Genomic DNA, 25,010 nt, shown 5'->3' with positions numbered 1-25,010 from the left:
GTTGAATTGTTTGAGCAAAACAAAGTCCTCCTGTGTCCATGGAATTATTCCCTGAGTTTGTAAACATTAACTAAAACAACAAATAATTTATTTAAAATAAAAATATTGATCTAATCAATTTTGTATTTATCATTTATTGATACTAACCTTGGTATCGACACCACCGATATATAGATCAATTTGCTAGACACCAACAGAGCAAACAGTTGTTATATTATCCTCTCTTTAACTCTTAATTTATTTGTTAATTTCCTGTTAATAACTGCTTACTTTCTGCTATGACGTGTTTCAATCTACATTTTTTTTAAACTTTAGTAAGCACTTATTTCTTCTGTTTCAAGCTATCTTATCATCTGTTTTAGCAAGTAGCATGCCTGCTTTTCTCCTTCTCCTTGCTCTTACTCTGTGTGTAACATGTTAAGCTTTGTCCTCCAGTGATAATGCTACTTAAAGGGGTCATATTATGTTTTTTTACATTTAAAACACTTTATTTTGGTCTACATGTAATGGTGGTTATTTTGGTCAAAATCTTGCATATATTGTTTTACAACTTCAAGCCACTTTCTGACTGTCTCTTCAGGATGCGCCTTTTGTGGGCGGTTTTATTTACGTGCCTTCTTTTCTACTACCGGCCAGCCATGTTTTTAGCACTTCCATATGATGTCTGACTGATATAAGTGATATATGTGACATACTTTAAACTCATTCCATGCAAAGTGAGATATGTCAAGTTTTTCTTATAATTTTGATGATCATGGCTTAGGTTGATTGGCAACACTAAATTGACCCTAGTGTGTGAATGTGAGTGTGAATGTTGTCTGTCTATCTGTGTTGGCCCTGTGATGAGGTGGCGAATTGTCCAGGGTGTACCCCGCCTTCTGCCCGAATGCAGCTCAGGTAGGCTCCAGCACCCCCCACCACCCCAAAAGGGACAAGCGGTAGTAAATGGATGGATGGATAGCTTAGTTTTTGAAAACTCCAACTTTTCTGAGATTTGTAATTTGAGTTTTGATAAACTGGAAGCCATGATCATCACAATGATATCAAAAGAAGTCTTGAAATATGTTAAGCTGCATGTTATGAGCGTATGTCATATATTGGTTTCACTTTGTAAATATAATTTGCACAATATTCAAATTTTTTGAGTTTCACCTGTATCTCCGCAATGCCTCCATGGTTTGATTTCAAATTCTCGAGACTTATGCGTATCACAAATTTACAAAAACAAATACCAATAGGTAAGAAAAGTGATAAGTTGCCAACTACTTGGGACACGTAATACAGGGAACGGCTGGTCGACCAGATTGTATTTATTTTTTGCCTTTTCATTTAAGTGGATGGAGTTTAATACTTACGATTGGCTGGAAACCAGTCTAGGGTGCACCCTGCCTCTTGCCCAAAGTCCGCTGGGATACGCTCCGCTTACCCGTGACTTGTAAAAAGATTCACAGTTAGTTGATAGCCGCTGCTGTCAACCAAGGGACAAAATTATCAGCCAGAGAGGATCAGCTTCTGTAATCGGCAATGGCCGATCACATAATTTTCACGAAAATCGTCGGATACTGATCAGTGACCGATCAAGGGACACATCCCTAGTTGCGACAAGCCTTTTTTTATGTCTTTTCAAAACCACATTTTTTTTTGTTTTCAATAATCATGTCAAAAACAACTTGGATTTATGTAGTGCCTTGTAAGGGACCTATGTGCAGGCATGTGAAATTCCCAAGAAAACGCGGAAAGTTTTTTAAACATTAATTTTTGCGTCAAAATTACACTTCCGCGGTTGAAAAAAAAGAAAAAAAAAGCTATAATTTTAGGATTTTAAAAACATTTGTGGAGCGCTCGCTTCAGCCACAGGCACTCGCTGTGCTCATGTCTAAACGACATACTGTGTTGCAGGACAGGGAGACAATCGGGAGCACCGAAACAAGCTCGCTAGTTGGCTAACCATCTGGCTATCTTACTTGGTGTGGCCTCCGTTCGCTCTACAAACCACAACAATGACAGCTTTCTACTTTGCTGCTAATCATATTCCGATGATTACAATTCGAACACTAGTAGTTCTCAACCAGTTGTAGTTCGAGAGTATTTATTAGTAGCCAGCGAGAAGGTATATTTTTGGTGTCATGGATTGTAAACAGAAGTCACAACACCAGAAGTATATTACCCGAGGAGGCGTGGCTACAAGTTAGAGTTGCCAAATGGGAAACGTTTTTTGAGTTCTTTGCATGCATGTTATAGACTTCTACATTACATTTGCAATGGTAATTATGTGGAAGGCGGGGTACACAAGTCGCCACCTCATCACAGAGCTAACACAGATAGACAGACAACATTAACACTCACATTCACACACTAGGGCCAATTTAGTTTTGCCAATCAACCTATCCCCAGGTGCATGTTTTTGGAGGTGGGAGGAAGCCGGAGTACCCGGATGGAACCCACGCAGTCACGGGGAGAACATGCAAACTCCACACAGAAAGATCCCTAGCCCGGGATTGAACTCAGGACCTTCGTATTGTGAGGCAGACGCACTAACCCCTCTTCCACCGTGCTGAGATAGGTTCCAGCGACCCTGGAAGGGACAAGCGGTAGAAAATGGATGGATGGAAAAACCTAAACATTCTGTAGTACATTACATGGGACATGTAAGTGTCAAAAAGCCAGCCAAAAAAGGTTGGCAGATGAGAATAAATCTAAAGGTACATTATAGTGTAGAAATGCCCCCTATTGCAGGAAATGTAGTCTGTTTTTTTTTTTTTATTCTTATTTTCCCTTTAATTTTCCTGTTTTTTCCTCAAAGGTTGCTCACATCCCTATACGTGCCGACCCGGTGTGACACATGCTTTAGACCAAAGTGTTATGCACAAAAACTTGAAGAAAAATATGTTTTTTAAACCTGCTAAACTAACAGTTGCATATCTGTAGTTGTAATTGGCCCGCAAGGAAATCCAGCACCAGCTCAAGAAGAAAACTTGAGCTGCAGGAAATACATTCTTCAGGAAATAAGGGAAGCCCCAAGTCCACATTTATGAAGACCACCGCTCTAACCTCTATGATCCCAGGGATCAGCTCGTTTCTGTCAAATCTATGACGGACAAAATGAACAGACTCACCATCGTTAAGAGCCTACTTTGTCTTCCAGAGAGAAGATAATAGCGTTCTTTGGTTTGTGTTGGTGACAAGCACAGCACACAAGTGTTTTGGCGCATTAGCATGGAAGTGACCAAAGCATATTTAAAGTTTCTATTGTCAACATTTCGGGATATTTTTGCTCTCTTGTCTCTTTATTATCCTCACTGGTCTGGAAAGGTTTTTCAGCAGTCCTACTCTAAGCTTGTTGAGAGTACTTTTATTTGCTAAATTGATAGGCATTTTGCATTGCATTCAATGTAGTAATTTACAGTACTATTTAAAACTTTTTTTTTTGCTTCGGAAGGTTTTCCCAGTGGTTGTGAATCCTATGTGAAAGAATCAGCAGCCTTGTGCAGTTAAAAAAAAGTTGACTTTAAATAAAGGCCTTGGTCGTAGAGCTGCTCCATCTGCCCTAATAATACATTTGCATGTGTGTATTTGTGCAAATACGTCATGTAATCTGCTTTCTTGTGTTCACTGCAGGTCAACTCCTATCTCGGGAACATGGAGGCAAAACGTTACCAGATGATTCCTGCATAGGACCTATGTCTATAGCTTCACTAATTCACTCTCCTTCTCATTTACATACAACTTGGTTTTTTTCACTTTTTTATTTGACTTTCTGTTCAGTCATAGGTCATCCCATCCTTTGTGTTTTGACTTTGTATTTTCATGTTGATTTTTTTGTTTCAAGAATTTTCGAGAAGTTACAAAACATGTCAGTTTTTATACACAAACTGAACAGGTCTTTGGCTTTGCGGCCTTTCCACAATAACAGTCCAGATTGCGGGTAGTGCATTTTCTTCAAGAAAATAATACATTGTTTGACAGAGAGATTTCTATGAATGCCTGTGGTGATTAGTTATTGGACTACTTTAGACAGGATTCCGGCATAATTTAGAATTTCTGAATCAAGCACATATTTGCCATGAGCTGCCTACAGGTCTCTGCAAATGTTAGATTGACTGTCTATATGGCCACATTAATTATTTATGAGAGTGAAATGATCTTTGTTCAGACTCTCACAACTGGACAGTTGTTGTCTTGATGGTTGCTTGTAAAATGTGGGGACAGTTTATTGCCAAAAGGTTTTGTGGGGAGAAAAAACTGTTGAGAGCAAAAGCTTTTGACACTTGCATGAAGACTTTCCCCCACAGGGATTGTTGGAACCCTGCAGTTTGTGGTTGCATTTATTTCAAGGAGTTGTGTGTTACAAGCTGTGGACGTTGCATTTGGTTCCTTACTCTTCACAATAAAAGAGTAATTTTACCACAAACTTTTTGACTATCTGGTTGTTTTTATTTTGAAGATGTCTTTTTTTTGTCTTATTCAAAGAAAGCAACTTTACAGAGTTGTGCATACTACTTGTTTGCAGTTGCATTGCTTGTGTTGGTATATTACAAATTAAGGGTACAATCATACAACTTTTTTTTTTTTTTTTTTTTAACCAACTAAAAAGTCCCCAAAGATTCCCTGTGCAAATGTGCAGGTCCAACCACGCAGACTGTTGGCCCGTTTGCTGTTGAACTGAGCTTGACCCTGAAAACCAAAACATTCCTTTTTTTGCATAAGACTGGAACTTGTAAGTACATTATAGCTATTACAGGTTTAATATTTTACAGGACCATGATAAAAATGCAGCACAGCAGCAGGACAACTTTAAATAGTTGTAGATCGTGTCAGGTAAACTTATCTAATCATTTTGATTTCAGCACATGTATTTTGTAATCACCAAATTTCTTTTTCTAACACAAACCACCTGCACTATTGATCACTTGACTTGGCTGCTGGAACACTTAATTGAAGTGTGTATTCATTTTACCTTTGGCCTCTCAGCTTACCTCAGTTGGCATCTGTCTCTTTTCCCGTTAAAAGCAATCATCCCTAAAGAATGTTGTGCGAGTGAGCTGTAGTGAGTAAAGTCATATCCTTTGTTATCCTGACGCTTTGATGAGACTCCAATTATTCCTTGTAATACAACATTCCAAAATATATCTGACTCACTATCACAATCTAATCTTTAAAGCGCTTCCAGTACAACATTCCAGAAATGCCTGCACAGATTTATCAAGTATTTCCATGGCGAAAAAGTACTGCCCACTTTAAGTGCTCTCTATGAAGCTTCATTTATGTACACATTTAGCACTTATTTTTTTTCAAGAAATGCCAACCTGCCAATGCAATTCTGCAGGAAATTTAGCAAGAAAAGAAGTTTACATAAAATAAATTAATTCATCATAACCTCGTGTTCTGTTCTGAACTGTTTTTTGAGTAGAAAACATCTGACAGCAGCTTTTGGATGCTGCTAATGGACTCCAACATGCAAAAATTAAGCTGCGGAGAGAAAGAAGTTGAAGTAATGTTAAATGTTTTGTTCTCTAAGGCCAATTGTCATGCAGTCTTTGTCGGCATTAGTGTTCAAAGTCAGGTTATTGTTCCATTCAGGCTGGCCCGTCTGCGTGCTGCACCCTGCCTGCGGAGCGAGTGGAGGGCCACAGCGCAGCAGCCTCTCAGCAGAGATCCAATATGATACACAGGCATGATGTCCTGCTGCGCCCCGCGACACAGCCACGCCATAGTTGGAACCACCGGCACTGCCAAAGCCAGCAGGTCCACAAGGAAGTACGGGCTCCAGTGACACCTCTGGTGCAAATAATTTCCCTCTTCATTCTCTTCCTTGACGTCCTCCTCTATGTCCAGCAGGGTGGCTTCCTGCCTCACGGGGAGTGGGAGTGGGGCTGCAGGGTGAGGCTGACACACGTGGGGCTCTTCGGGCGTCTTTATGCACACAAACTTGTTTGGCTCCTCGCTGTGTGAATGAGGAGACAAAGATGTTGGAAAGAGAAGTGGCTCTGAAGGAGTCAAGTCCACTGTTGTAGAAATGACACTCAGCTCCTCCTTGACACTTTCCTCACACAACCAAGTCATAGTTGGGCTGCAGGCCCTTGAGCGCAACTCTGGTTTCCTCTGCATTGGAGCAGTAGGTGTTGGGACTGGGTCAGCAGCAGGAGCCACAGGAACTGTTTGTGGGGGCTCCTCCTGAGGTAAGTGCAGGTATAAGTGATGATGTGGGAAATAGGCATGACCACTGCACCTGCAGCTGCCACTAAGAGAATGGCAGGAGTGGGACATTGGCAGCACAGCGCCCCCTCCGCACACTCTTTCATAGGTGGAAGAAGGAGGTACCATCCCTCTGTCGCCCTGTGGGGGCGTCTGCTCGGACAGAAGTGCTGCTTCCAGGAGGAGGTGGGCCTGCCCTGCCACTCGTGATGCTCTGCTTGACTCGGGCGTCTTTGGACTACGCTCCAGATGCAGGGCCTCGCTGCTCAAGCGAGTACGGGGGGCGCTGCGGGTCAACGTGCTGGCAGGAGAACATCCACAGGAGCGAGACCTACCCCCTGGCCTGGCGTCCTGTGACCGTAAGTATGGCTTTAGGTTGGGGGGGTCTTCTCGAACACTCAGGTTGGTCCTGACTGACTCTACCACTCCTTGAAGGTGCTGGATTTCCTTGCGGGCCTCCTTTAGTGCTAACTGGGCTTCCACACGGTGGCATTCCTCTTCTATCCAGTCTTCTTGCATTTTGTACAGCTGAGTCCTCAAGTCGTCTATTTCACAGTCTCTGTGGTAAGAAGCAAAATAAAATTGAAACGTCTCCATCTAGAAGCACTTAGCTACAACATACCGTTTGTAAAACAACTTCAGGGCTAAATTCCCTCCTATATTTTATTCCTATAGTGATGTTGCTGTTGCTTACGTTAGGTATGTACAGTGCTAAGTGAGCTAAACCATAATACTTAGGGACGTCACACTGAAGAGTTCAGTGAGGATGTTGGTAAGTTTAAAGAATATTTTCTGTCATTTAAATGTCAGTTATAAAAAAGTGATGGCATGAAAATGTCATGTGGAAGTTCAATGATAAGGTTGCTTGAATCAAATTAAGAATATCTAAGACTAAACTCCCCCCCAAAAATACAAAATGGTTTGTTCCACCTGGATAGCAGCAAACCCCAGCATCGAACACTTCCCTCAACACAGACGTCAGAACGTCATCAAAGCTCAACTTTGAGCATTCCCATGCAGTGCAAACTTTTTTGAAAAGGGATGATGTGATAGAAGAAAAGTAAAAATAGAATTTACCTGTGGCAGCATAGTAGAAAGTTACGTATACATTTCACTTTTGCATCTCATTGCACATAACTGTGGTGCGTTCAAGGACCCCCAATTATATATTATAAACAGGGGGAGGTTTAACCCCCAGCAGATGCACTAATATAATCATAACAATAATGTGTTATGATTCGTATTAACCACATATGATAGTCCTATGTGTTTTTACTCTCTGAAGTTACATTTGTTGGGATTTTTCTAGGAAAAAAATATACAGGGTGGGGTTGCTCTATAGCATATATGTTCTAGATATGTTAATCCCATCTGTATGAAGTCAAGTGTGCTTTAAAAAGCTGGTTTCAAATGAATTATTGCAATATTTTAGTGAATGTACACATTGTGTGTGTGTTTTAGTATGGAGTGGAAACATTGGGTTTAAGGTGGGGTCTTCTAATGTAGTGTTACACCCCTCAGTACATAAGACATCACGACACATTCATGTGCTCACAATGCTCCCTTTCATCTACACATGTTACAAAAATTATTCTCAAAAAAAGCAGCCTATATATTATTGGCTGTGGTCCAATATTTGGCTCGGTGTCCGCCTATTGCCATCCTCTGCTTTCAATCAATTGCCATCCACTGCTTTTAATCTATTGCCTCCCATGGGATCAATAACGTTGTTAAAATTTTAACGTGCCGGATATTCACCTGTGTTGTAATCTCTCCACGTTCTCCCTCAGCCGGGCTCGCAGATGTCGAATACACACCTCCTTCTGCTGCAGGGGTGTGAGGTACTGCTCCGGGGTTGGAGGCCTGATCCCATGGTTGTCACTACACACTAAGTGCTTTGCATGACGCCTGAGGAAAAGACAGAGGTACCAATATGCTGTTTATATTATATAAAAATGTTTTACTCCTTTGGGAATTTTTTTTGCATGTGGTTTTTACTGTTCAAGTTGTGGTTGCTTTGTTCAGACGCCTCGCAATATAAATAATTGTATACCCAATTTGCACCACCACGAGTGCTTTTCGTGTCGATATCACCATTTGGAGATCCGAAATGGCTATCAAAGTGTCCCAACTTGTCAGATTATATCTTCAGCCGTCTACTTTTGAGGTGAAAGGCATGATTAATGATCTACAATAAACTTACAGGGAGCAGTGAAATGTGGAAGCAGCTGATCAGTTATCACGGCGCCGCTACAAATAGTTTGTCTGCGTTAGCGCTTATATTAACAATATCACTAATACTTGGTTAATATTGAAGTCATGAAATTGGGCGGAAAAGTGGAGCTCCCATTGGCTCCTCTGTAAGCGGACTTTTGTTCATGTTTTTTTAGTACTTTAATACATTTTAAAAAATCCATATGTCGTTGTGTCTTTCATAATGATTGTGAACGATCTCAGGGCATTCAATCGATTGCAACTGGACTGTTAGGTTTGTCTAATAAGACGTTTCGTTGGTCATCCGTGTAGGCTTCATCAGTTCGTGCTCATAGACTGACATTAGTCAGATCTAGTATAGCGGCTGGTGCCAAAACCCCAAATATTTATACTTTAAAAAACCATGAGGGTGTGCCTGGGCAAGGATGGTTTTGTCCTATTATATTGAAAAAAAACCAACTGTTTTGATGCAAACGAGCAATCGCTACTGTCAAAGCCAACGACAGTCATTGAACTGTAATTTCCCCTCGTTAGCATTGAGGTATTGTGTGGCAGAATGATCTCTGTGGATCGACGACGACCAGTCCAAAATAGTTCATTCACTTGTAAACAAATGGCACAAATGGCATTCTGGTCACCTTCACCTATGAGCATGAACTGATGAAGCCTACTCGGATGAGCGGCGAAACATCTTCTAAAACAAACCAAACAGTCCAGTTGCGATCGATTGAATGCTCTGAGATGACAATGACCTGGATGAATGAGAACATTCACAGACATTGTGAATGATAGGCAAAATTCCCAAAAAAGTGCAGTTTCCTTTGAATAGCATGTATGTAACGCACTGTGTAGTTATTTATTTTTTCAAGGATCCAGAATATAAAGGGATGTTGTTCAGTATAGTAGTGTCATTTAGACCTTGTGTGTTTGTATGTACAATGGAGCGAGTTGGCACACTCCTGTTTTAAAAGCAGCTGTATTATACAAAAACAGTTTTATGGGTGCTTTAGTACCTCGGTGTACTGGGATACGTCCGAGGTGTGAGGCTGCCCTCGGTCGCCTTGACTTTGAGCTGGTAGCTGCTGGATGTGTCACTGTGGCTACATCGTGCACTGCTGCCACTTGTTCCTGCTGAGCGCCTGTCAGGGCAAACATTTATTAGACTGCTGGTGCCACTAAAACTAAGCATTCTTTCTTAGAAGAGGTGCTAGTACCTGCGCTGACCAGATGAAGGCTTCCTACTCGGGGTGAGAGACACTGACATGTTGCCTCTAGAGAGAAAGGCCAGGAGCACTTACTGCTGCACTCTTAGTCATAAACAAATAAGCATTAACAGAAAAAAGGTGAAAGTCATGTTCAGAATTCACTAATTCAATGTTTTATACTTCTTACAAACCCCGTTTCCATATGAGTTGGGAAATTGTGTTAGATGTAAATATAAACGGAATACAATGATTTGCAAATCCTTTTCAACCCATATTCAATTGAATGCACTACAAGACAAGATATTTGATATTCAAACTCATAAACTTTATTTTTTTTTGCAAATAATAATTAACTTAGAATCTCATGGCTGCAACACGTGCCAAAGTAGTCGGGAAAGGGCATGTTCACCACTGTGTTACATGGCCTTTCCTTTTAACAACACTCAGTAAACGTTTGGGAACTGAGGGGACGCATTATTTAAGCTTCTCAGGTGGAATTCTTTCCCATTCTTGCTTGATGTACAGCTTAAGTTGTTCAACAGTCCGGGGGTCTCCGTTGTGGTATTTTATGCTTCATAATGCACCACACATTTTCAATGGGAGACAGGTCTGGACTACAGGCAGGCCAGTCTAGTACCCGCACTCTTTTACTTGATGCCACGTTGATGTAACACGTGGCTTGGCATTGTCTTGCTGAAATAAGCAGGGGCGTCCATGGTAACGTTGCTTGGATGGCAACATATGTTGCTCCAAAACCTGTATGTACCTTTCAGCATTAATGGCGCCTTCACAGATGTGTAAGTTACCCATGTCTTGGGCACTAATACACCCCCATACCATCACAGATGCTGGCTTTTCAACTTTGCGCCTATAACAATCCGGATGCTTCTTTTCCTCTTTGGTCCGGAGGACACGACGTCCACAGTTTCCAAAAACAATTTGAAATGTGGACTCGTCAGACCAAAGAACACTTTTCCACTTTGTATCAGTCCATCTTAAATGAGCTCAGGCCCAGCGAAGCCGACGCAGTTTCTGGGTGTTGTTGATAAACGGTTTTCACCTTGCATAGGAGAGTTTTAACTTGCACTTACAGATGTAGCGACCGACTGTAGTTACTGACAGTGGGTTTCTGAAGTGTTCCTGAGCCCATGTGGTGATATCCTTTACACACTGATGTCGCTTGTTGATGCAGTACAGCCTGAGGGATCGAAGGTCACAAGCTTAGCTGCTTACGTGCAGTGATTTCTCCAGATTCTCTGAACCCTTTGATGATATTATGGACCGTAGCTGGTGAAATCCCTAAATTCCTTGCAATAGCTGGTTGAGAAAGGTTTTTATTAAACTGTTCAACAATTTGCTCTCGCATTTGTTGACAAAGTGGTGACCCTCGCCCCATCCTTGTTTGTGAATGACTGAGCAATTCATGGAATCTACTTTTATACCCAATCATGGCACCCACCTGTTCCCAATTTGCCTGTTCACCTGTCGGATGTTCCAAATAAGTGTTTGATGAGCATTCCTCAACTTTATCAGCATTTATTGCCACCTTTCCCAACTTCTTTGTCACGTGTTGCTGGCATCAAATTCTAAAGTTAATGATTATTTGCACAAAAAAAAAAGTTTATCAGTTTGAACATCAAATATGTTGTCTTTGTAGCATATTCAACTGAATATGGGTTGAAAATGATTTGCAAATCATTGTATTCTGTTTATATTTACATCTAACACAATTTCCCAACTCATATGGAAACAGGGTTTGTAATTGAAAGATACGATAAGTCTAAAAAACAGCCTGGCTCAGTGGCTAATAAAGGATCTTTCTCTATAGACACAAAGAATCCATTGAAGGCCCGTGCACCAGCTGTCTGTGTGTGCAGATAAACATGACATTTTACCCAGGTCAAAGGTCAAACAGCAACTGTGACATTTGTTGTCATCATAAGTCAAGTTGTAGCAACAAGTCATGAGTGCGAACATTACTCTAAAGGCTTTTTAAATTGCGGCTCAATCCCTCAGATCATATGTGCCCTTTTCTGCTCACACCATATTGCCTCCTATTACTTACTGATCATTTTTATGCAAACACAAAAAAGATCCTAACACCACAAAACAAATGCAAACAGCCAAAAATGCTGCAATCGCATGAACAATGAAAAGTTTAAAAACATCATACAGAGCAAGCATTCACGTTGCTTATGTTAGTGTTTGAATCGGGGTGTCAAATTTTTTCAATGAGGGCCACATCACAGTTATGGCTGCTCTCAGAGGGTCGCTTGTAACAGTAGATATAATCGCCTCATGATATACAATGATACACAATAGCCTATGCATTTTTAAATAACAAATTGATGAATAATTTACTTTGAAATCCTAACTCAAATTGACAAGCAGATATTTAGAGATTTTGCTTGGAATATCTTACATAACATTCAAGTTTAAATATGCAATTTCATCCAGTACAGTTTTTTTCTGTCAAAATTAAAAGGACAAATACATATAATAAAAAAGATAAAGTGCTTTATTGACGCACATTATTTCCAGGCTTTTGCAGACCACATAAAATTATATGGGGGGCCAGATTTGGCCCCTAGGCTTTGAGTTTGAAACCAGTGTTCTTTGATCAAGCAACATTTACGTGATTGCAGCATTTCCCCCTTTACCTTTGTTTTAATGTGTTCATGTCTTTTTTGGTATTTGGATCATTTGTGTTCAGGGTGTTTTGCCACTGTCGGCTACAATACATTTAGTTTTGTCACAGAGTAGCTTAGCAGACATAATGTGTTTTTCATTATTTGTGTCAAGCTGCTGCACCTCACACTTTGAACCCCCCCTGTTCTAGATGGGGTTTTTGAAACACACACCGTGACACACACATACTAATTTTGGATAAACATGGCCCACACACACACGGTTTCCTATAATCAAATTCTATCCCCTCCCCTCTCCTGTATGATCAGCACCAACAGGTGGCTAGAGCGTTATTGGCGAGAAATACGTAATCATATTACGTAAGTGCGCGTGAGTACTGCGGAGGCGAGCATCTGGCACAAAAGTCCCCTGAAAGCAGCGGTTAAGCAACACATTCGCAACCAACATCAGGTATAGAAAGAGCAGCATGTACTTACACAGCACATAAGGAAACAAGTGAGGGACAAAACACTGACAATAAGTCACGGATGTGTCCTACATACATACTGCGAGCCTTCCAGGACATTCTCTAGACCGCCAGAAGCCTTAAACAAAAGCATGCAGCTTACATGGACGATGCCCAGCGTCGCTGGCAGCAGGACGGGAAGATGCTGCTGATGCGGATCCGAGTGCATCATGCAGCCATGAAGCGCACAGATGAAGTGAGCCAACTGCGACGTCGATGCCTCTTAAAGTGACAGCAGGGAATGACGCGGGACAATTGCGCACATTGACTGACTTTTCACGGCTGTCTCTGCTGATGATGAAGCAAGACAACATTCAGTCCCTCCTACATAAAGGCTGAAAAAGACTGACAGACTCATAATTATCAGGCATTGTTCCCCTTAACCCTTGGGGAGTCCTTCAATGTTTTGAACGTTATAGGTACGAGGACCTGAAAGGGTTTCAGTGATTAAAGTCTTAAAAGTAAGTCAAATATTCTTTGTCATATTCCTAAAAGATATGCTTAAGTGAGTTGGGTGTTGAAGATCTTGAGTGCCCTGACCTAAATACCATCCACAGATTGTAAGCCAGACCCTCAAACATCAAAAACCTACATAAAAGCGTCTTCATTTTCCTCCATTTCTTTTATTAACATTATATTAATAAGGTTAATATTTAGTACACGTGAAGTGATTTTTACATCCAGTCAGAACCATTACATGTTTAAACATTTTAACACCTTGGCTTCTAACAACGACTAATAACTTAATTATTTGTAAAAATCAATCGGCTTTTACAGCCACACTTATTCAAAGCGACATTTGCAACAATCGAACGGAACAATTAACATCTCAGTGCTATTTTTCCAGTATAATTTAACAATAAAAACAAATTATTTTGTGGCAGTACATTTAAATCAAAGTAAACAACGTGCAAATGTAATTAACAAACAAATATTTTCCCCTACAAGTGAAGCAACACAAACTTGCTAGTCTTACTTGTACCCAATAAAACCCATTTAAGAATAAGTTGACTTTCCCTTCACCTAAGAAAAAATGCAGATCCCAGCGTAACAAGAATGTCCTCGTAAGGTGCGCTCTGCTGCAGGTTCACAGACTGTTGTTTCTGCAGGACCAGCAGAGAGTAGAAGGTAGCGGTTGCCTGGGAGCGGGTGCTTCCTGCACAGAGGGCCTTCAGGCTGAACTGAGTTTCACTGGTGCGCTGCCACACAGACACACACATCCCTAATCTCTCCTGGATCTCATGGTCATGAATTGCTGTAAATTGTAACTGTAAAAACTGCAAACTGTTACATACTGTACTTCCTCATATCGTTGCCAGAATTGTTTACTCACCTGAAGAGTAGCAGTCAATTAGAGTTGATGCATTTATTAGGACGGAAGGCTTCAGTTGCACAAATATATTTTTTATAATAATATTCAATAGAACAATATCTAAAATATATTTTTTATAATATAGTACAGTAGTACCTGAACTAACAATCTTAATTGCTTCTGTGACTGAGCTCTTAACTCAAAACACTGTTATCTGAAATCAACATCACTTCTTTTTCTCAGTATTCAGTCCTTCACATTCACTTTCTTTGTTCCAATAATGTTTGGAAAACCAAGTTATGTCAATCTCTAGCTATGAGCTATTGCTAGTGACTAACACCTGATGTTTATGACGGATTTTATGGGCATTGCTATGCAAACTAATGGCGGGGATGCTTGTATCTGAAATGTTTGCTTGCAACATAGACTCAATTCGAAAACCCCTCTTTCGCCCTTGTTTTTGCTCTCCCCTCTTGGTTTTGCGTGTTCACATACATCAAGAGGCGTTCGAATGATCTGTTAGGTAGAGGGGAAGGGCAGGTATCTCCCTCGAAGCGAAATGAGCTTGCAGGCCTCGATACACTATCGAGTGCAAGGAGAAATATGGCAGACCAGAAACCCAGAGATGCGTACAAATGTAAGTAATCAGCGTAATTAATGATTTTCATAAACTTGACACTTGTCGTTTTAGTCAGACTTCAAACCTTTGTTACTGCACGTAAATATTGGCTTCAAACACAAATACACACTGAAATACATTTTACATACTGCAAGCTGGTGGGCCAGCACTTGCATATTTTGCCAAAACGTTATCTTCCAAATGGTCTTCTTCTTAATAAAACAGGCAAACGAAAATAAGAAGTGCACAAGCAAAGCCGAACATCACATCTTAAAAGTAAACAAACATTTGTTGCATCTGCCTTACGTCACTCCTGGCAAACGGCGAGGATTGATGACATAGCGAGACTTGAGCGATGTCCGTATGCATAGGGGCGTATTTGTAATACTTTGCCATGGCACTAGATGCTAGAGCCAAGGAGGAGGGTCAAGTAAAAGAGGGGAGAGGGGAGAATCCGAATTGAGCCTTAAAGCATAACAATTAGCCGAGAGACAACTCTTGTCTCAAAACACTTAAGTTGGTTCACTCTTAAGTTGAGGTAAAACCATATGTATTATAATTAGGGCTGTCAAAAATGACAAGTTAACGTGATTAATTACAAAAAATTATCGCATTAATCATATATATGTAGATTAATCATGCAATTTATTTTGACCGTAAATGCTCCTTTACCGTAACTGTAGATGATTACCTGAAAGGCGGTGCACGTTGTTATACAGTCAGTGATAAGCATACTTGCCAACCTTGAGACCTTCGAATTCGGGAGATTGGAGGGGGGAGGCAGGGTTTGGCGGTAGCGGGGGTGTATATTATAGCCCGGAAGAGTTAGGGATGCAAGGGATTCTGGGTATTTGTTCTGTTGTGTTTATGTTGTGTTACGGTGCGGATGTTCTCCCGAAATGTGTTTGTCATTCTTGTTTGGTGTGGGTTCACAGTGTGGTGCATATTTGTAACAGTGTTAAAGTTGTTTGTACGACCACCCTCAGTGTGACCTGTATGGCTGTTGATCAAGTATGTCTTGCAGTCACTTTCGTGTGTATGCAGAAGCCACATACAATGTGTGACTGGGCCGGCGCGCTGTTTGTATGGTGAAAAAGCGGAGGTTTGTAGAGGACGCTAAAGGCAGTGCCATCGCGGCACGCCCTTAATATTGTTGCCCGGGTGGAAATCTTTCATCCTCGCTCAAATTAATGGGGTAATTGTCGCTTTCTCGGTCCGAATCGCTCTCGCTGCATTGAAAACAATGGGGAAATGTGAGGAGCCTTTCAACCTGCGACGTCACGCTACTTCCGGTACAGGCAAGGCTTTTTTTTATCAGCGACCAAAAGTTGCAAACTTTATCGTCAATGTTTTCTACTAAATCCTTTCAGTAAAAATATGGCAATATCGCAAAATGATCAAGTATGACACATAGAATGGATCTGCTATCCCCGTTTAAATAAAAAAAATTCATTTCAGTAGGCCTTTAAAGTTTAATGGCTTTGTAAAAACACTGAGACAAAGTCTAAGTTCATTGTTTCCTCATATTGTTTTTGAAACTGCACCAATTTTTTACTCAAAATGTTCAACTAACTTGAAGTGTTTTGCCAAGAGGATGAGTTGTAATATGTATATTTTAAAAATGTGCTTGTTCTATTTTTGTCAAAGTAAAACAAAAACTAAACTTAATGAAGTTGTCTTTATTTTTAAATGATTATTCCATGAATTCATCAGTTTGGCCCTTGTGGGAATAGATTTTCCTGAGCTAAAATGAGTTTGACACGCCTGATTTAGACAGATGCTTAGAGAGCGCTAACTTTCCAATATTTTACACAATATATCCCGCATTGTTATGGCTTGTAGGACGTAAGAATGTACTGTAGTACAAACTTACGCAACATGTACACAGGCATTAGCTTTGGGTGTTGTTAGCTAATATTAGCAATTAAGATAGTTAGCATTAGCATTAGCTGTCATTGAAAGTACCGTAATTTCCGGACTATAAGCCGCTACTTTCCCCCCTAGTTCTGGTCCCTGCGGCTTATACAAGGGTGCGGCTTATTTACGGCCTGTTCTTCTCCGACACCGACGAAGAGGATTTTGGTGGTTTTAGTACACAGGAGGAAGACGATGACACAATGATTAAAGACTGACTTTTCATATACCGGTAGGCTGGTTATTTTGATAACGTACAGGCGAGCACTTTGTATTACTTTGCACCGTTGTATTATTTGTACTCTGCACGAATGCTGTTCGCCATGTCAAAGATGTGAAAGTTTGATTGAATGATTGAAAGATTTATTGTTAATAAATGGGACGCTTTGCGTTCCCAAACAGTCATCTCTGTCCCGACAATCCCCTCCGTGGTAACAGGAACCCCTATATACTACGGTAATTACACATCAAAACCCTGCGGCTTATAGTTGGGTGCGGCTTATATAAGGAGCAATCTGTATTTTCCCCTAAATTTAGCTGGTGCGGCTTATAGTCAGGTGCGGCTTATAGTCCGGAAATTACGGTATTCTATCATAACAACAACATGACTGCAAATTATTTGTTGCTTCTCTTGGACTGCTTTTGTTTGTGTGCATGCAATCCCTGTGTTGACAGGACAGGGTGAGTGATTGCCGTAAACACCAGTAATTTTTTTTGAGCCCGCAAAACATTTTATTTCATAAACTTTGTAATTGTGAAAAACAGACCATTTTAAAACAAATGTGTTCTGTTAAACCACTAATGGTAACATAAGATAGCCGGTGGTGCTCTTGTTATAGTTTTTGCTCTGCAAAATGTATCTTTAAGACAAGATGCAAACAGCCCCTTTAAGTAAAATAAAATTATGAAAATTATAAATAACCGTTTGACAGCCATAATTATAATAAATATATAGCTATGTACTTGCCAAAACTTTTTGCCCCGAACATTCATCCTTCCAAAATCCCAAATTCTTTGTGCCTGAAAGTTGGAATGTTTAGCAATTCGCATACAGAACATTCTTATTAAGTCCACTCAACATTAGCTTTTGCAGATGCCATGTCTGTTGTGCAGTTGTGTTCTATGAGGTAACAATGATAAGTACAGCCATCTGCTGTTTTCTTGAGGGGAAAAAGAAGTGGCACATTGCTTCAAGAGGACCTCCTCTCTTCGAGCGCTGACTATTTGAGGAACTACAGTATCAACGACGAGTAAAGTACAAATTCTGTGCTGAATGAAATTATCATAATATGAAGTATTTTATTTTTAGATCATTACCTGTAATGATTTTAGAAGCATCTGTGCTTGTCTGTTGAGCCTCTGTGCCTCAAAGTCTTGGCTGCCCAGCAAAGACTGCAAGTTACAAAGGAACCACGTCAGTCAGTGCCAGCTAAACCTCCACTCCCTGTGACAGGCCAACTGAAACCATCTGTTTCAGCAATCCTTACAGTTAACCAACCATTATTAATACCTCAAATCAGATTTCACCTGTACTATACCACCTTCTCTGCAGATGTTTCCTGTAAAATATATAGTTTAAAATAATTCTTACTGACAAAGATGGAAGTAGTAGTCCAACACCATCCATAAGTGCTAATACTACTACAGTGACTGCTATAATATGTATAGGTAGATTGTTCTTTAATACCACCCACACTTCCCTCTGCCCTCTGTTTATTTCTCTTCTGACCCAACCTGTCAAGGGAGATAGCTGCACTCTACCTGTTGAAAGCAAGTTTTTACGTTTTCATGTTTGCCAAAAATGCTTCCTCGTGTAAGGATGTTGAGCCTATTACATCTACATTGCATTCGGAAAGTATTTACAGCGCTTCACTTTTTCCAAATGTTTTTATGTTACAGCCTTATTCCAAAATGGAATAATTAATTTTTGTCCTCAAAGTTCAACACACAATGTCCCACAATGACAATGTAAAAAATGGTTGTTTTTTTAAAAAACATTTTTGCAAATTAATTAAATAGCATTTGCTTAATACTTTGTTGATGCACCTTGGCAGCAATTACATCCTCAACTATTTTTTTTTTAAAACAATGCCACAAGCTTGGCACACCTATATTTGAGCAGTTTCGCCCATTCGTCTTTGTGGCACCACTCAAGCTTTATCAGGTTGGATGGGAAGGGTCGGTGCACAGCCATTTTCCGATCTCTCCAGAGATGTTCGGTCGGATTCAAGTCTGGGCTCTGGCTGGGCCACTCAAGGACATTTACAGAGTTGTCCTGAAGCCATTATATTGGCTTTGTGATTAGGGTTGTTGTCCTGCTGAAAGATAAACCATCACCCCAGTCTGAGTTAAAGAGCGCTCTGGAGCAGGTTTTCTTCCAGGATGTTTCTGTACATTGCTCCGTTCATCTTTCCCTCCATCCTGACTAGTCTCCCAGTTCCTGCCGCTGAAAAACATCCCCACAGCATGATGCTGCCACCTCCATGCTTCGCTGTTGGGATGGCATTGGCCTGGTGATGAGCAGTGCCTGGTTTTCTCCAAACATGACACCTGGCATTCACGACCTTAAACTATATATAGACGGGTGTGTGCCTTTCCAAATCATGTCCAACAAACGTAATTTACCACAGGTGGACTCCAATTAAGATGTAGGAACATCTCAATGATGATCACTTGAAAAAGGATGCTTTGATCTCACTTTTGAGCTTCATGGGAAAGACTGTGAATACTTATGTACTGAACATGTGATTTCTTAGTTTTTTGTTTTTAATACATTTGCAACAATTTCTAAAAAAAATGTTTTTTTACAGTCATTATGTAAAAAATGACTATGTAGAATTTTGAGGACAACAATAAAGTTGTTACATTTTGGAATAATGCTGTAAGACAACAAGTGAAGCGCTGTGATTATTTTACGGATGCACTGTATAAATTAGGATTGTTGTGCTACAGTAAAAATGTGCTAGCTGTAAAGTTAAAAATAAAGTAGGTAAAACATGATGAAGCCAGACAACATCTGAAGCCACCTGTGTCTGTGAGTTTGTGGATCGCGCCTGACTGTACTGCTCCACATGAGATGGATGGACAAACAGGGAGTCTTCTGACAGAATTTCTGGATAATGGAGGTCCGATATGTGTTCATCCTGACAAACACACAGAACAGATGATAAATGTGGATGAGAATGACATGTTACTATTTGACAGATGTAGCTTGGCTTACTTGTGTGAGCTCTACATCAGCTTGGTTGTCGCTCGAGTAAAGGGTGTCTGTGAGCTTTTTGTGATCCCTGGATAAATCCACAAGCCTTTCAGTGTTCAATGTGTTTCTGTGAACTGACACAGAAGGTAGAGCTTGCAAGAATATAGAATACTACAAAATGTATTGAGTGCCAAAATAAAGCTTCCTACCGTCATCCTGCCGCATGACCTCATGTGATGCATTGTCATGCAAAGACAGGTAAACAATGTTTTTAAAATTCTGTAGAGTAAATAGAAAACAATGAAGAATTTAGGTCAAGTATCTTTATAACCCAAATAACCGTTTGTTCTACCTCTTTAATCTGTGGCGCTATAATATTGGTGCACGGCTGAGCCAGCAGTTTGTCTGCAGCGCCGCTTTCTTTCCACAGCATGATATTTCTGGTGGGAGGAGCCATGTCAATGGGGGAAATCAGATCTGAGGAGTCACTGAGCTGTTCCTGCATCACTATATTGGTCAGAATAGTAATCTGGTCCACAATTAGCCTGCTCTTTCTCCTTCTCTTCTTCTTTGGGCTTGCTGAAGACAAAAAACACAACAACACAGTTATATACAAGTAAAATGAGACGCTTAAAATTGTTCGACAATGTTGTGCTTACAAGTGGCAAACACAGGCGTAAGGGCAAAGGTCAGTTGCTCATTGCTCAGCTGGTTCAGGGACTCTTCTTCTGCAGGATCTAGTCTGGATGCACCTAAAGTTAAATGTAAACAAACTGTCCTGATGAGGAGGCTTTATATGTTTAAAGTATTTTCAGTGCAACTGAACGCTCAGTACAGAATGCTGTTTTTACCATGCTGGTTGTTGAGCAAAGTGTTGTCTGAATTGTTGTTTAAAAAAAGCTCTTGTGGGCTGACGACAGTGAACAGACCATAATCACTGTCACATGTCAGAAAGTCTGCGGAAGTAAAGAACATAAAACACAAATGATAAATGTAACAGATCAAGTTGAATTTGTCAAAAATAATCTAATACAGCCCCTCGCAAAAAAATATGGAAATAGACTTGGAGGACGGTGATTCAGTTTAATTTTGTGGAAACAAAAAAGCTGCTAACAGACATAAGACAAAACTATAGTCATTTCAAATAGCAACTTTCTGGTTTTAAAAAACATTAAAATAAATCAAGAATATAAATTGTTGTAGTCAGTAACCGTTTAATTTTTAGATCAAGCGTAGTTAACAAATTATGGAATCACTCAATTCTGAGAAAACATTATTTAATTACCCTGTACATTTTCATTTCCAAAGCTAACACCTGCATCAGATAAATATGTTCATTAGTCGGCAGTTACAAAGGAGTTTCACATTTACAAGAGTTGTTGCACCAGGTGGATTGACATGAATCATGGCTCCAACACAAGAGATGTCAATTGAAACAAAGGAGAGGATTATCAAAGTTCTTCTAGAAGTTAAATCATCACACAATGTTGCAAAATATGTTCATTGTTCATGGTCAGCTGTGACTAAAATCTGGACAAAAAACAACATGGGAAGGTTGTAAAAGGAAAGAAAGCATACTGGTAGACCAAGGACAACATGAAATCATCAAAACAGAACATGTAAAGCAACATGTCTTAAAAACAGAAAATTCACAGCAAAACAAATGAAGGACAAATGGGTGGAAACTGGTATCACCTTTTGTAATCCAACAATAAGACACTGTCTAAAGGAAATGGTATTTAAATCCACAAATCCAAATGAAAGCTGTCATTAAAACCTAAACAGAAAAACTAAGTTCTAATGGAATAAGGAAAAGCAATCATGGACTATGGATGAGTGGATGAAAGTCATATTCAGTGATGAATCGCATCTCTGCATGGAGTAAAGTGATGATGCTGAAACTTTTGTTTCGTGACGTTCTAATGAGATTTATGAAGACGACTGCCTGAAGAAAACGTGCAACAGACATCCACAGTCATTGATGATAGGGGCTGCATGTCAGGTAATAGCATAATGAAGATGGCTGTCATCAATAAATGCACAAGTTTACATTGACATTTTGGACACTTTTCTTATTCCATCAATCAAGCGGATGTTTGGGGATGATGACATAATTTTTCAAGATGGTCAATGCTACATGGCCTGCAAATAGTCCAGATATCAATCAAAATGAAAATATGTGGTGGAAACTACAGAAAATGGTCCATGACAAAACTCCAACCTGCAAAGCTAATCTGACAATAACAATTAAGAGAGAGTTGAAACAAGACTGATGAAGAGTACTGTTTGTCACTTGTTAATAAGTCCATGCCTCAGAGACTGCAAGCTGTTATAAAAGCCAGAGGTGGTGCAACAAAGTACTACCGTTGTGTTGTTTTGCATGATTCCATAATTTCGGTCAGAATTAAGTGATTCCATATATTTTTCATTTTGCTTGATCTAAAAATTAAACTGTAACTGACCACCACAATCTATATTTTTGATTTCTTTGAGTGTCTTTTAAAGCCAGAAAGTTGGCATTTGAAATAACTATAGTTTTGTGTCAAGTGTGTTATCTGCATTTTTCCAAAAAATTAAACAACATCCTCCAAGAGCGGTAATTCCATCATTTTTTCCAGGGGTTGTACAAGCACATAATTACAAATGTTCAATACCTACCGAGTAAATCCCTTCCAGTACCCTCATCCCCAAACGAGTCGTTATTTTGAGCCAGACTCTGGAAGCTGATATCAATTTGACTATACTGGACACACTTGGACTCATCTCCTGCCCATCACAAGGAAAGAAAGAAAGCTTTTCCTGGTCAGTAATCCCTATCAAGGAACAACATGTGACTATTACTACTACTAAACACACAAAACAAGTAACACATTGCATCTTTGAACTTGGTAGTTAAGAGTTTTGGACTTTAGTTGTAGTTGTTACACAATTAATTATGTGACTTCCTGGGGACTACTTTAAGATGAAGTGAGACTGGGGAATCTTTAAAATGGCATTAGTGGTATTTTAAAGAGAACCGAGTGAACACTTTAAAAAGGATTACATCATTATTTTTTCCCTCACATTCACAACACTTCCTTGTGGCCTACATAACATGTAATGGTGGTTGTTTGGCCAAAATGTTGCAGAGATGTCTTACAGACCCTTTGAAGCTGCTTTCTCACTGTCTCTTCAGAATGCGCCGTTTTGTGGGTGGTCTTATTTGCGTGACTCCACTTTGACAGCGTTTTCTCCCCACCATCATGGTTTTAGTTTTTAGCGCTTCCGAAGCGAGTCTACTGATAGATTAAGTTCAAACTATAAGATAATTTCTATGCAACAGCAAAGGATTCATTTGCATGTACGAGCCCATCTGCCCCACATCAAGAAGATAGAGAAAAAGAAGGAGCTACAGGTACAGCGTCATACTGCATACATACAAAGCTCTTCGGGTAAAACTTTACCATATATGAAAATCGTCTGTCACCAATGTGAAAAACCTCACCAATTGGGCAAATTCCTCAGGGATCGCGAAAGTATCTAAGGTAAGATTGACTTATAAATATCTCTGCAATGCCTCCACGGTTTGATTTCAAAGTTTCGGGACTTATGCAGATCCCAAATACACAACAACAGGTACCAATAGGTAAGAACAGTTGGTTTTGCATATTGGGGCCCCTTTAAAATAAAAATGAACAGTTTAAACTAAACCACCGTATTATAAAAAAAGGCGGTTTTACATAAATTAAATATTCTGTTTCTAACTAAATAAAGGTTTCGAATTCTGAGAATGGTTTCTTACCAATGTCTGCCAAGCTCAGAAAGGAATTTCCAAAATCCTCTTTCAGAGTAATTTCCTCTGGTCGACTTTGGTGAAGTGAGAAGTAATTCAAATCCAAATGAACATCACTAGGAGGCAAAACACAAAACTAATGAAGACTACTGTAGGAATAATATATTGTATTCATTGATGAACTCAATGTTGAACCTGTTTTTACAATTAAAAAACTATGGTAATTATGTGTATGATTAATGGTGTAATTTATATTTTACTAGTATGAGCGTTTAGCTTATTGAATGCAGGTGGTAAAAAAGTCAAAGCTACTTTGGGTGAAGAAGCTGATCATTGAAGGAAGTAAAATCTTCTGTCAAGGTGATTTTTTGGACTGTTGCCTGAAGCTCTTCAACAGGTAATTGTGTTTCATCTGCAGGGATTAGAATTACAGAACAATTATACAATCAATCAAGCAAATTGTTAAACATATTTGAGAAGCGAGCATATTTGCGTGGTATCGTTTCACTGCACATTTATAAAACGGCTGTGTGCCCCAATAATGAATACACCGTGACCCGCAGCAAATTGATACTACAGTATATTCATCCATGCTCTGAATACTCATTTCATTCTGATGATTAAATATAATAATAATAATAGAGTTGAAAACAAACAATTATTGCAATATGTGACAAATGCTACCTGGTCGAAATGACACTTTAATTTTAACCAGGGCAAGGGTGCAGTCTGCTAGAAGATACTTAGTTTTTCTGGAGAAGATCCGAACCACACCAAGAAGCAAATATCCAGAGGTCCGCAAACCAATTTGCATCTGTAAATATATCACACAATGTACTCTGAATACGTACATGGTAATGTTTGGTGCTTTTTTGACAATTATTCACCTGTGGAGAAATGATATCTCCAATTGTTTTTTCTAAATTGCATTCAAAAACATGGTCCTTGGTGATCTTCTGCTTCCAGTGTGCTGCTAACCAGATTTTGGTAAGAGAACCCTGCATGGGCGTTAGGGCATGCGTGTAAAAGTTGAACATCTTCCTGGTATAATGTTGTCACCTGTAAAATAACCAACAATTATATGTACACTAATTTCTTTATTGTATAAAATGGATTAGCAAATTCCGACCGCAAAATGCGGATGTGACGGCATACGTCACGTCAATGCTAGTACCTAAGCAAGCTAGCAGCGTTATGGTCTTTTCAAACATACAACTTGTGGTTGAAATAACAATTTAAGTCTGCGTTGAGTCAAAGTGGAGGAAAGTTCTGAAATTAATACACTCACGCTTCAAAGAGACGGGTAGGCAACATCGGGAGCAGTTAATTACGCCACTTACCAAACAAGCTAACAGCTGACTTGATTTTTGTAAATCCCGCTTCTCGACATACAGCGCGTGACCGTAACTTAGCAACAAAAGAACAC

General features: G+C 39.8%; 3 protein-coding genes across 6 annotated transcripts in view; 1 reads left to right on the top strand and 2 right to left on the bottom strand.

Moving 5' to 3' along the window:
• LOC133653772 (peptidyl-prolyl cis-trans isomerase FKBP1A-like) overlaps positions 1-3,740 on the top strand; it is a 9,484-nt gene extending 5,744 nt beyond the window's left edge. Inside the window, exon 5 of the mRNA XM_062053446.1 lies at positions 3,619-3,740. The gene's annotated coding sequence lies outside the window, so the exon portion shown is untranslated. The remainder of the gene's footprint in view (positions 1-3,618) is intronic.
• Positions 3,439-13,007, bottom strand: LOC133653771 (syntaphilin). Its single transcript, XM_062053445.1, has 5 exons — positions 12,872-13,007; positions 9,624-9,716; positions 9,423-9,548; positions 7,954-8,103; positions 3,439-6,754 (listed from the first exon to the last, which is right to left on the bottom strand). Exons 2-5 carry the CDS (start codon positions 9,671-9,673, stop codon positions 5,560-5,562), a joined length of 1,521 nt encoding a protein of 506 aa, XP_061909429.1. The 5' UTR covers positions 9,674-9,716; positions 12,872-13,007; the 3' UTR covers positions 3,439-5,559.
• On the bottom strand, positions 12,898-25,010 carry rad21l1 (RAD21 cohesin complex component like 1). 4 transcript variants are annotated; one of them, XM_062053444.1, is made up of 14 exons: positions 24,925-25,010; positions 24,472-24,643; positions 24,269-24,398; positions 23,897-23,996; positions 23,594-23,700; positions 22,471-22,578; positions 20,664-20,768; positions 20,472-20,564; positions 20,165-20,391; positions 20,022-20,091; positions 19,834-19,946; positions 19,640-19,756; positions 17,931-18,005; positions 12,898-13,059 (listed from the first exon to the last, which is right to left on the bottom strand). In XM_062053444.1, exons 2-14 carry the CDS (start codon positions 24,619-24,621, stop codon positions 13,045-13,047), a joined length of 1,410 nt encoding a protein of 469 aa, XP_061909428.1. In that variant the 5' UTR covers positions 24,622-24,643; positions 24,925-25,010; the 3' UTR covers positions 12,898-13,044. The 4 variants fall into 4 exon arrangements, with proteins under 4 accessions (XP_061909428.1, XP_061909424.1, XP_061909426.1 ...); XM_062053440.1 differs by lacking the exon at positions 12,898-13,059 and adding an exon at positions 13,069-13,967; XM_062053442.1 differs by lacking the exon at positions 12,898-13,059 and adding an exon at positions 13,069-13,967 and having other exon boundaries at positions 24,873-24,955.

The sequence above is a fragment of the Entelurus aequoreus genome, linkage group LG07 (genome assembly GCF_033978785.1).
Source record: "Entelurus aequoreus isolate RoL-2023_Sb linkage group LG07, RoL_Eaeq_v1.1, whole genome shotgun sequence".
In the NCBI taxonomy this organism is placed as follows: Eukaryota; Metazoa; Chordata; class Actinopteri; order Syngnathiformes; family Syngnathidae; genus Entelurus; species Entelurus aequoreus.
The sequence above is the reverse complement of the archived record's forward strand: the minus strand, read 5'-3'. Positions and strand labels throughout refer to the sequence as shown.